Source organism: Leptodactylus fuscus, chromosome 4, assembly GCF_031893055.1.
Source record: "Leptodactylus fuscus isolate aLepFus1 chromosome 4, aLepFus1.hap2, whole genome shotgun sequence".
Taxonomy (NCBI): domain Eukaryota; kingdom Metazoa; phylum Chordata; class Amphibia; order Anura; family Leptodactylidae; genus Leptodactylus; species Leptodactylus fuscus.
Window position 1 is genome coordinate 101,395,198 of NC_134268.1, and position 12,618 is coordinate 101,407,815.

At 43.7% G+C, this 12,618-nt stretch overlaps 1 protein-coding gene across 3 annotated transcripts in view; it reads left to right on the plus strand.

Annotated features, from left to right (window-relative positions):
• Positions 1-1,390: 1,390 nt before the first annotated feature.
• CARMIL1 (capping protein regulator and myosin 1 linker 1) overlaps positions 1,391-12,618 on the plus strand; it is a 260,007-nt gene continuing 248,779 nt past the window's right edge. For all 3 annotated transcript variants that reach the window (XM_075270894.1, XM_075270895.1, XM_075270896.1), the window contains exon 1: positions 1,391-1,656. In XM_075270894.1, the coding sequence (XP_075126995.1) occupies positions 1,617-1,656 (40 nt within the window). In that variant the 5' untranslated portion in view covers positions 1,391-1,616. The remainder of the gene's footprint in view (positions 1,657-12,618) is intronic.

Genomic DNA, 12,618 nt, shown 5'->3' on the forward strand with positions numbered 1-12,618 from the left:
GACTTCAATGGGAGGATTTTTTTTCAGCACTGAATTTGACTCAGATTCCACACCAAATTCAGCGCCATTTTCCTCCGTGTGAATGCACCTTAGGGGGAGTTCACACGGTGTAAAGTGGCGCGCAATCTAGCACGTATACGCGTGTCAGCAGTTTGTGCGCTCAAAAAGATCCCATTGATTTCAATGGGAGTTACGATCGTATATGGCGTGTAATTTTGCGCCTTTAATTTTGCAAAATTACGATCCGTATATGATCGTAACTCCCATTGAAATCAATGGGATCTTTTTGAGCGCACAAACTGCTGACACGTGTATACGTGCCAGATTGCGCGCCACTTTACACCGTGTGAATTCCGCCTTAGGGGGAGTTCACACGGAGTAACGTGCCGCGTGATGTGGCACATATACGGCGTGTGAGACTTTGAGCGCCGTATACGCTCCCGTTGATTTCAATGGGAGCCGGGATCGTATACGCGGCGTTATTTTGCGGCCGTGATTTTGCAGCACGTTACTCCGTGTGAACTCCCCCTTAGGCTGTGGCCCCACATTGCAGAAACAAATCTTTTTTTTGTTGCAGATATTTCTGCATTTTTTTGAGCCAAAGTCAGTTGGGAATTGAGCAGAAGGTTGAAGTATACAGTATGTACTCCCTATATATGCATGCTGGGAGTTGTAGTTTTACAACAGGTGGAGAGCCAAGGTTCCCTACCTCTGTGCTAGAGGAAAAAATCTGCTCCCAACTACCATTGAAATTAATGGGAGATTTGGAAGACATGTGTTGAAATTCTGTCTCAGAATTAGCCCGCATAAAAGTCTATGTGAACATACCCTTAGGTGGCCCATAAGGCGTCTCTTACCAATGTGAGGAGACCAGCGTTATAAATGATACATTATAGTTGGAATACATTTTGTACTGAGGCCCAGGAGCGCCATGTTAGCCTCTGAGGCAGCACTAGTGTGCAGTATTTTTATGTGGGCATTCTGTGTGGTGTTTTTGCTGTGTCCTGTCTAATACCATATTACCCTGATCGGGGGGTCTTACATAAACAAACATAAAAGCATTTGTTGTGATAAAGACCCCAAGTTGAGGCTGTGCTGGGCCCTGCCAGGGTGTGCTGTGGGCAGCCTGGGTCACCCTGTGCCTCTCCTCATAGAGGTGCCATATGTTCTTGCCTCCTGTGCCCTTGCTGTGTATCAGATAACCAGTCCTGGTGGCTGCGGCTTGCTTCATGTCTGCCAGAGCAGAAGGAGGCGGCTAGGGAGGTGAAATGCCTGAGAAATGTAAGGCTTGAGGGAAAAGACAGAGAGCTGCTGTTATCAGCCTCCCCTCCTCCTATCTCCATTCACACCCCACCCCCTCTCCCTGTCTCTTTAAGCCTCTCCCCCTTAGTAGTCAGTGCAAGGGATTTCTCAGCCGGGATACGTTTATTTCCTGTTGTATCGGAGTAACCTGGAGCTGTGGGCATGGAGGGCAGCCGCGGTGGGCATGGACAGTAGCAGTCACCTCAGCCCGCAGTCGGAGTGACAGCAGCAGCACGTTGTTGTTGTGGTGGACGTTGTGCTGCTGATTTGTGTGGACCTCACTGCCTGGTACCTTCACCCACAAGAGGGGCAAAATGACAGAAGAGAGCTCCGAGGTGCCCAAAGAATTACAGGGTAAGCGCTCCTCTATGGAGATGGCAGAATCACCTTGTGCTGCCCTGCAGGTGACAGCGGCCATTCGGCACGGCGCGGGTTAATGGAGTGGGCGTGGCTGTCCAGAGTACGCGGAGACCTGTCTGTGGGGCCAGAGCTGATGTATTGACAGCACTGTACACCCACAGGGGGAGGGCAGCCACTTTATTGGGGGGGAGAGAATGGATTTCTGTCCATAGCTCCAGCCCTAATGGGGATTCTAGGCAGTGAGGAGACTGCAGGTGGAGGCTACACTTTATATAGGTGCCCCCTCCTCATATAGGGGCATATTGCTTTCTGATGGACAATCATTTATTGCTGGTGATTTTGAGGCATTGCCAAGATAACCCCCCGTCATATAATAAATAGTATTTATGTTGTAAGGGTTCCCCTTATCATATGCTGTAAGAATGTCAGAAAATGATATTAGTGGGAAACAGCGCCCCCATTAATTGCCTGACTCAGAGGTCCTTACATCTGCACCCTTTCAGCTCCAATGGCTTTTGATTTTATGGATTTTCATAGCCATTAATAGCTGGGAATGTGAATCTACTGATTATAGAGGAGCAAAAATATTAAAAGTAGAGAACTCCTTTAAATGACTAGCTGGGCCCATAGGCTCTAAAAGGTCCCTGTATTGGATATACATTTTCACATGTATGGTCAGAATTTTTCAGTAGGATTATGTAGTAAGGTACTGTACGCTGCATTGTTTAATCTATGGTACCTGCTGCTTATGCCAACGCATTTCATGCCAGCCGTACAGTGCTAAAATCTGTGTTTGCTGCAGTAGGTAAGAGCAGACGTTTGCCTTGTGATATTTGCTTTTCTTGTTGTAAATTAAAATTTTACGTTAGGAGTATCACAGATGCAATTCTCTTTAAGGTATATGCCCTACCAGTATTGTCTCTTACTCAGTAATTTTTCTATACGTGGACTGGGCAAAGACCATAAACGGAGGACCCCTGTAAAAGTACATATGCACAGACTCCCTGGCTCTCATCTGCTAATTTGATGGCATATATGTTATGCCCACCCTGGTGTTTATACAGATGCCCACCCCAGTGTAGAATACCTTACTAAAACCCACCTGTAATGTCACAATAACTTACCAGACTGACACCTATTTGTGATGTCACAACAACATACACCTGTGATGTCACATCAGCTCCCCTCACACAATGGTGATGTTACAGCAGTTCATTTGACTACAACCCACTTGTTGATGTCACAATACCTTACTTGACTGCTCTATTTTTGTTGTCACAGTAAGTTATTTGTCAAAAAGCACAGTAATGAGGTTGTAAAATCTTACCAGACAATGATGTCATATTGCCATATCTGATTGTCTATTAGCTTACCCAGGGGCAGACCCCTTTAGTAGAGACCTCCTGTATAGTAACAGCATATGGTCTGTTTATGTGATGACAGCGGTTAGCTAATCCATATACCACCTTGTTTGGCTGAACGTTGTCCAGCTTCTTAAGGGGATTTTAAAAAAACTAAAAGATTGACACCTTACTCTAAGGCCAGGTCATGTCATCAGTGTATGATCGGTAGAGGTGCCAGCCTTACAGGAATTCTAGTGTTCGCTGCAGCTTTGGTAATTTCACTTGGACTTGGTTGAGCGGTGGTGCTCTGCACAATATACTACTGATCATGTGGTTTGACCCTCAGAGATCAAACATTTAAGGCTGAGTTCAAACTGTGTTTTTGCTAAAAAAAACAACAACAAAAAAGTCTTTAACACATATATATATATATATATGTTTGTATTTTTGAAAAATGCATGCAGTGTTTCAGCAAAAACACAATGTATGGCCACAGCCTTAAATGCTTGATCTGTGAAGGCTGAACCACTTGATTAGCAGAACACTGAGTGGCAAAATTTATTATTGCAGATTTTGTATGTCAGTGAAAGGGAGGGCCTCCTAACATCATAGATAACTATAAGGGTAAGTTCACACAGAGTTTTTTTGGTCAGGATTTTGAGGCCGTATTTGCCTCAAAATCCTGATCAAAAAGATGGCTCCCATTGAAATCAATGGGAGCCGGTCAGGTGGAGAGGCGAGATTCTCATTCTTCAGGCCGTTTTGCCTCGCGATTCGGCCTGAGGACACTCCCTCCTCCCGACTAGGTCCATTCATTGGGCCTAATCCGGAGCAGAGTGCACGACTGGATGCTGATGCATTCAGTCGCGGCTACCCATTTTTTGGACCGGAACCTGAGGCGGCTTCCATCTCAGGTTCCGGTCCAAAAAAACCCGTGTGAACTTACCCTAATGCTAGGAGTTGCTCTCCTGGACTACTGTTCAGGCCAGAAAATCTGCAACACATGGACAGAGTTTCACAGGTGAAACTTAGTTGTGTGAATTTAAGCGGCATTCACACGGAGTAACTCTGTACTGATTCTGGCACGATAACGCGCGTAAGAATCAGCACTGCAAAACAGAATCAATGTGTTACGCACGTTAAACGGAACCCATTGAAGTCAATGGGATTCTGTTTTGCAGTGCTGATTCGTACGTGAGTTATCGTGCCAGAATCAGCGCCGCGTTACTTCGTGTGAATGCCGCCTTAGGTTTAGCCTAAGGTCGGTTGCCGTGTTTAGTGTGGCCGTGTATTTCTCGGATAGCACACTGCCCCTTTCATTTGAATGGGCCTGTATACACGACCATGAATTTCGTGGTCCTGTGTGTGGGGGCAGACAGTCCTTGTCGCAAAATATAGAACAGCTCCTATTTTTCGGCTATTTCTTCGGTGGCTCCTATTTATTTAAAGAAAGGAGCCACAGAAGCATGGTCTGAGCGAGGGTGGCACACGGGGAACATCCCCCGTGCTTTTAATTCACAGACATCCGGTTGCAACACAGTTGTCTGCAACTGGCCATAAGGGCTCATGCACATGCAGTTAACGTGAGCGTATTATAGCATAAAACACCTGTATAGAATACACGTGTAAAAATAACACTCCCATTGACTTCAATGAAATCTTTTACACGTGTAAAAAAACGTTTTTATGCTAAAATACGCTCGCGTTAACTCCGTGTGCACGAGCCTTAATGCTAGGAACCTACCAGGTTAAATCTCGGAGGGCTAGCGACTGTGAATTCACTGGTGGCTGACCTGTGACAAATTATGATTACATTGACAAACAAATGTGCAATAAAAAGATATACAATTTTCCAATATACTTTCTGTATCAATTCCTCACTGTTTTCTACATCTCTGCTTGCTGTCATTCATTCTGTTACTTCTAGTGGATAAAACTCTGACCATGGTCATGTGATTTACGGTCCATGGTCATGTGATGAGCACACAGGTGCACAGCTGATTACCAGGCAGATGTCTGGTTATTGTGCTGTGACTGTAACGAGCAGCACCTGTGTGCTCATCACATGACCATGGACCGTAAATCACATGACCATGGTCAGAGTTTTATCCACTAGAAGTAACAGAATGAATGACAGCGAGCAGAGATGTAGAAAACCGTGAGGAATTGATACAGAAAGTACATTGGAAAATTATATATCTTTTTTTGTACATGTGTTTGTCAATATTGGTCTGAAAGTGGCCTACCGCTTTTAAAGTCTGCATGTGGAAAACACTTTTGGTTTTTATGATTTTTGCATATTAAAACCAGGATGAAAACATGAGGAGGTTCAGTGGTATCTGGGCTCAGGAACTTTAGGGTAGGCTCACACTGAGTTCTTTGCAGTTGGATATTTGAGGCAGAATCCACCTCAAAATACTCCTCCCAACTCTCATTTATTTCAATTGGTGTCAGATTAAAAAACGCATGCATTTTTTTTCAATATAGATGCACTGTTAGAACCCAATCATAAATGTTTAATCTCTGAGGGTTAAAGAGGACCTTTCATCAGATTGAGCATAGGCAGTTCTGTATACTGCTGGAAAGCTGACAGTGTACTGAATTCAGCGCACGGTCGGCTTTGCCAATCTGTGCCCCGGGTAAAGCGCTATCGGTCCTGGTACCGTAGCGCCTTACAGTCAGAAGGGCGTTTCTGACAGTCAGTCAGGTACGTCCTTCTCCACAGCAGCGCCTATGGCGCTGTACAGTGTGAGCGGGGCGGAACGCCCCCTCCCCTCCTGATAATACTCGTCTATGGACGAGCAGAGGGAGGGGACGTTCCTCCCCGTTCACACTGTACAGCGCGATAGGTGCTGCTGTGGAGAAGGACGTACCTGACAGACTGTCAGAAACGCCCTTCTGACTGTAAGGCGCTACGGTACCAGGACCGATAGCACTTTACCTGGGGAACAGATCGGGAAAGTTGATAGTGTGCTGAATTCAGCGCACTGTCGGCTTTCCAGCAGTATATAGAACTGCCTGTGCCCAATCTGATGAAAGGTCCTATTTAAACCACCTTATAAATAGAATACTGTGTAGCTGTATTGCCTAAATATCACTGGGGGCAATTTATTATTCCAACTGATACAAGTTTTCTGGTGTAGATAGGTGATAATATGGTGCATCTTTGGTACAAGGCCTTTTCTTGCACCAAATATGCACCACATTCCCTGTTCAGTGGCTTGGCTGTCACTTTCTACAGAAGTGGACAGGAATGCTTTGGATTGATATATTTATTAACCATTTAGAACCAAACTGGTGTGAATGAAACAAATCTACGCCAGTTCCTTTCCGGGCATAGTATTCTATTCTGGCACAGGGGTGTGCGCCTCATTTATTAGGAGGCTGGAGCCTCTTGATAATTCAGGTGCAGATGGCACCAGTCGAGGCCTTTATTAAGACTGGTATAGGAAATACCAGTCTTAATAAATTTCTCCCCTAATGTTTTAGTTCTACCCTAATGTTTTAGTTCCTGCAAACTATTGTTACCAATGGTTAGAAACATCTTGACTTCAATAGCCCAGTGTAAATGGGCTTTTACATAGGGGTGAAAATAGAATGGCCAGATTGAGGATTTTTTTTTGTTCGGTTCCATTGTAGAGGTGAGTGGCAGCAGGCAGATAAGGTAGTACTTGGACCATTTCAAATGATGACAATCCAATATTTACACGCAAATAGCCAACCAAAAGACCTGGATTTATACCAATCAGTTGTAATAAAACCCAGACTGTCCCTGACTGTGGTACCTGGCACCAAGATGTTAGTAGCAGATATTTACAGTTTGCAATGTGAGGTCTCTGTGGACTGGACTGGACTTGTCTTGGCAGCACGTCCTACAGATGCCCTACTTTATTGAGATCTAGAGAATTTGGAGGTTGAGTCAATATGGTAAAGTCTTTAAGTTCTTTAAACCACTGCTAAAGAATCTTTGCAATATAACAGGGTGCATTGTCCTTCTGAAATAAACCACTGGCATTAGGGAATACCAGTACTATAAGGGGGAAGTCCCAAGGTTTCTCTGTAGAATGTTGCCCTGAGCATTATGTTACCCCTTCAGGTGCTATTTCTTCCCCAGGTTGTGAAGTAAACACACTTTACAACCACATGATGTTAAATAAAATGTGATTCTTCAAGCCAGGCCACCTGCTTCCATTGCTCTGAGGTCAAGTCCTAATGATGCTCATTGTAGGCATTTTCGGCTGTTTACAGGAGTCCTAATAGGTATTCTGACCAGTCTGTGGTTGCATAAACCTATAACCAGCAACCTGAGGTTAACTGTATGTTCTGACGCAATTCTGGTATAGACATCTTTATGTTTTTCAGCACTTTGTGCTGGAGCAGCTCATCTGTGGTATTGGACCAGTCAGGTTTGCCTTCACTCCCTATGGGCATCAATAAACCCATAATCCTATTGTTAATTCACAGAATTTCTTTCTGTGGTTACCAAACACTGAATTTTGAAAAAAAAAAACTACAAAAATTTTTGTTTCAGAGTTGCTATGAGCCATACATCTATATCTCACAATTTGACTCTTGTTAAAGGTATATGACTACAGTTGTCCGTTTTTCTGCTCCCAACACACCAACTTAAAGAACTGTCTATTTGTTTGCTTTCTAATATATCCCACCTCTTGACAGGTGCCATGGTCATGAGATAATCCGTGTTATTAATTTCACATGAAAGGTTATGTTATGGCTGATTGTTATATAGGAGCCTAATGCTAAAATCACATGGCAGTGAAAACTAAAGTGTATTGCCGATCATTTTTCATGGCCATTTTGCACCACTTTTGTGTGCATCTAGCCTTAGACCTTGAGCACATGGGTGTAATATGATGTTATACCTCCTTTAGGTTTTATATATTTTAAAAAATCTAAAGAATTAAAAGTTCAAATCACCCCCTTTCTGTAGAATACATATAAAAGTTTAAAATTACTGTGAAACACATACATATTAGGTATCCCTATGTCTAAAACACCTGATCCACAATCTTCTAAAATATTTAACTCTGATAAAAATTTAAATAAGCAATCAAAGCAGATGTAAATAAAAAGTACATCTGGCCCCGCAAAAAAAAAAAAAAAAAAAAAGACGCCCTGTGCATCACCATACACGGAAATATAAAAAGGTTACAGGTGTTAGAATATGGTGACTAAATAAAACTAAAATTGGTATCCTCAAAATCTTACTGAAATATAGAATACAGATGACATGTCACTTTGAAAGTAGAGTGAATCCTGTAAAAACAAAGCCTGTAATTAAAGAGGACCTTTCACCACTTTTGGGCACATGCAGTGTTATATACTGCCAGAAAGCCGACAGTGCGCTGATTTCAGCGCACTGTCGGCTTTCCCGATCCGTGCCCGATGTAAAGAGCTTACGGTGCCGGTACCGTAGTGCTCTATGGTCAGAAGGGCGTTTCTGACCATTAGCCAGAGACGTCCTTCTGCCTCGCGGCGCCAATCGCGCTGTGCTGTGGAGCGGGGAGGAACGCCCCCTCCCTCTGCTCACACAGCTCGTCCATAGACGAGTATTATCAGGAGAGGGAGGGGGGAGTTCCTCCCCGCTCCACAGCACAGCGCGATTGGCGCCGCGAGGCAGAAGGACGTCTCTGGCTAATGGTCAGAAACGCCCTTCTGACTATAGAGCACTACGGTACCGGCACCTTAAGCTCTTTACACCGGGCACGGATCGGGAAAGCCGACAGTGCGCTGAAATCAGCGCACTGTCGGCTTTCTGGCAGTATATAACACTGCATGTGCCCAAAACTGGTGAAAGGTCCTCTTTAAGTCGCACAAATGCACTTTTTCTCTATTTCCACCCCATTCTGTTTTTTGCAAGCTTTCCAGTATATTGTACAGAATAATAAATGTACCATTGTGAAGAACAATTGATCCTGCAAACAGTAAGCCCTCGTATGGCTCTGTGATTGGAAAAAAAAAAAAAAAAAAAAGTTATGTGGTTTGGAAGGCAGGAAGTCAAAAACAAAAAAATTGAAAAATGTCACTTACAAGAATGAGTTAAAGAACCATAATACCCCACCCACAGTGATCTAAGTATGTTAGTGTACTGTACTGTGTCTATGACCTGGTATAAAGTAAGGAAATGACATATAATCCTACTAAATATATTTCTCTTTCAGTCCTGTAATGATGTCATGTAAGTCCTTCCTGAAATTACTATAGCCAGTCACTGTCTTTTGCAGCGATGCTTGCCTGTATAGTGTATGACTATTGAGGCTAGTGTTTGACTAATGATGTATGTGATGCTACTGCTGAATAGCACTGGGCTTTAAGGGGGATTATATTTCCTTTTAATGCAATATCCTTCCCATGCCAAATTTAAAAATAAAAAAATAAAAATCTGGACAACCCACTTACAGTAAATCTCATGCATTCAACCATCGTGATGTTAAGCTAGGTTCACACTAGCTTCAGCCTATCCATTGTTCTGGTCGATCAGAGCACCCGAACAACGGATAAGTGGACTGCTACAACTGTGGTCTCATATGGAACTCAACAAAATCCCACTAACTATAATAGGATCCATTGGGTGTCCATCTTTTAAACGTAAAACGACAGATGAAAAAGTCAGACTTGCAGGACATTTTCATCTGGCAATTTTGGACGCACACTGCGATGGAGACTCCAATGCAGATGTGAATGTAGCCTTAAGGCTGAAACAGAGGGATCAATACAAATGTTGTGTCTGCATCTAACTCAATATTTATGGCAGTGGTGTGTCAATACTCTCTTGTTTCTGTGTGATTCATACACATTTTCTCTCCAATTAATGGTGCACGTAATGTTACCATAATTCTATTCATGCAATATTCTTATTACGTATTTTTGTTACTCCTTTGTATCCCCTCCTTTGAAATTCTGTGTTGCAAATACAGCACATCTTGTACAGCAGTGCCTTATATTGGCTACATAGTAGAAGGGAACGACTGAGAAGGGCACATGTTAAAAGCCAGAGGCAGAGTCAATTGTTCCATTACGCACAACAGGTTTGTACATTGGCGCTACCTTATCGAAAAAGATTTTCTTCAGAGTTAAAGAGGACCTTTCACCGATTTGGGCACAGGCAGTTCTATATACTGCTGGAAAGCTGACAGTGCGCTGAATTCAGCGCACTATCGGCTTTCCCGATCTGTGCCCTGGGTAAAGCGCTATCGGTCCCGGTACCGTAGCGCTTTACAGTCAGAAGGGCGTTTCTGACACTTAGCCAGGGACGCCCTTCTGCCCAGCAGCGCCTATCGCGCTGTACAGTGTGAGTGGGGAGGAAGCCCCCTCCCTCTGCTCCCACAGCTCGTCCATAGACAAGTATCATCAGGAGAGGGAGGGGGCGTTCCTCCCCGCTCCACAGTACAGCGCGATAGGCGCTGCTGGGCAGAAGGGCGTCCCTGGCTAACTGTTAGAAACGCCCTTCTGACACTAAAGCGCTACGGTACCGGGACCGATAGCGCTTTACCCGGGGCAGAGATCGGGAAAGCCGATAGTGCTCTGAATTCAGCGCACTGTCAGTTTTCCAGCAGTATATAAAACTGCATGTGCTCGATCTGATGAAAGTTCCTATTTAAGGCTGAATTGATGTTAATGCCCTTTATCATCTGGAGAAACAAAAGGGTGGGATGGGTGCTGTTTATGGGGGGAAGGTTGATATTGTAATAGTAAACTTTTCCCAATATGACTTTGTATGTTGATGTTGGAATCATTATTCAAAATTTGCTACTTGAAGGTTATTGACCTTACTTATAAAGCTCAAAAGTAACAGGTTCTCTAGTTTACATTCTGCGGGAATAGGGATTTCTTCAGGAATTTGTTCAAGAGATCATGTAAATTATGTGTCATACGTAAGTGTTTGTGCGCGGTCAAAGTTTTCCACGGCTAACACACCGACCCTTTGTCTCTGTGGCCCCATGCTCATACCCATGTATTATCAGAGGCCCGTGTATGCAGCAGTGAGTCTGGGGTAAAACTCAGGACAGGTCTGTTTTGGGATGTGGGTTCACTATATGAAGTGAATGGGTCCATGGAGGCTTGGGTGACACACAGATGTGATCATGCCATTTTATCACAGCCCAGGCACATGAACACAGTCATGTGCATGTCGCCTAATGCTGTCCATACATATTAGATGTGTAACGTGTATAAGCCAAACCAAATGATGGGGCAGGGTTATTATGTAATGTGCATGGAGGCCTCCTGACTGATGGCAGATATTAGGGAAACTTGTGGATCTGGCAGGGTTTCCGGCTCAAATCGGCAGAGAGAAAAGCCCTGTTTACAGGACATTTCTCTCCACATATTTTAAGTGGAATGGAGGACTGAGTCCCCGAACGGTCACACAACGCTAGTGTGACTGCAGCCTTAGCTAAGCCAAACATGCAACTGGATGAGGGAGTTGGACAAGTTTTCATCTGACTGCTATGTAAACTGTATGGTGGCTTTAGAACCAGTATCTCAAATGTCTTATCTCAGTTCCTCCTCTGATTAACTTCTGTTTAAGACAGAAAAAAAGCTATAAGCCCACGGTGACTGGTGACTAGCCTCTAAAGCTCAAGGCTTAAATATTTTTCTCTTGAGCAGAGGTGTAACTTGAAATAATCTGTAATGAGGCCTCTACCTATCTTATGTCATTTAGCAAAGCCATATCTTTTATGTGACAGAGACCTTTGGGCCCCCTGGGGGTCCCGGGTCTCGTAGCGACTGCTACCAATGCACTTTCTATAGCTAATGCTCATACTCTTGAAGTGAATATAGGACTAATCTGCAATACCAAACATAATGGTGGAAATCTGTTAAAGGGGTTGTCCATGAATTTTTAATTTCTGGCCTATCCTTGGGATCTGAGCTGCTGTACCAGCACTCAGTCACTATACAGTGACCAGAACAAATTCCCTCCAGGCCTGTGTTGAGTATAGTACAGGCATCAGAAGCATCCTGTAAAGCTTATTCATGGATCAGGATAGGTAACACATTAAAAATTACGGGAAAAACCCAGCATTATCCTTGGGACCCCAGAAGAACAGCTGTACCAGGGCAGGGCAGCTCCCAGTAATGCTTGCATGCCTTTCAGAATTGTCTGCCACTCTTTTCCTTTAAAAAAAATAAAATAAAATGAAATAATAAAAAAAAAAAAAAAAAACCCAATGCTTAGCTTAAAGGGGCTCTATCAGCAAAATCATGCTGATAGAGCCCCACATATGCGTGAATAGCCTTTAAAAAGGCTATTCAGGACCCGTAAATGTTATATGAAAGTACCCCCCCCGTTTTAAAATAATACCCTAAAAAAAGAATATGATCATACATATTCATATGGCATTCAGGGTTTGTCTTCTTCTTCATCCACGCCTCTTCTTCCTCCGATGTCCTCCTCCGGCGCTCGCGAACTGACACTGATATAAAAAAAATGGCCTGGGCGCATGTGCAGTAGCATGCGGCTTCTACTACGGCTACTGGATGACAGATTCCCTTTAAAATATCATTTATGCCGAAAACACATTTTTGCCAGCTCTTAGCTGGAGTGATTTCATTTTTTGGTGCATGGAGTCAAAGTATGCAGCACCTT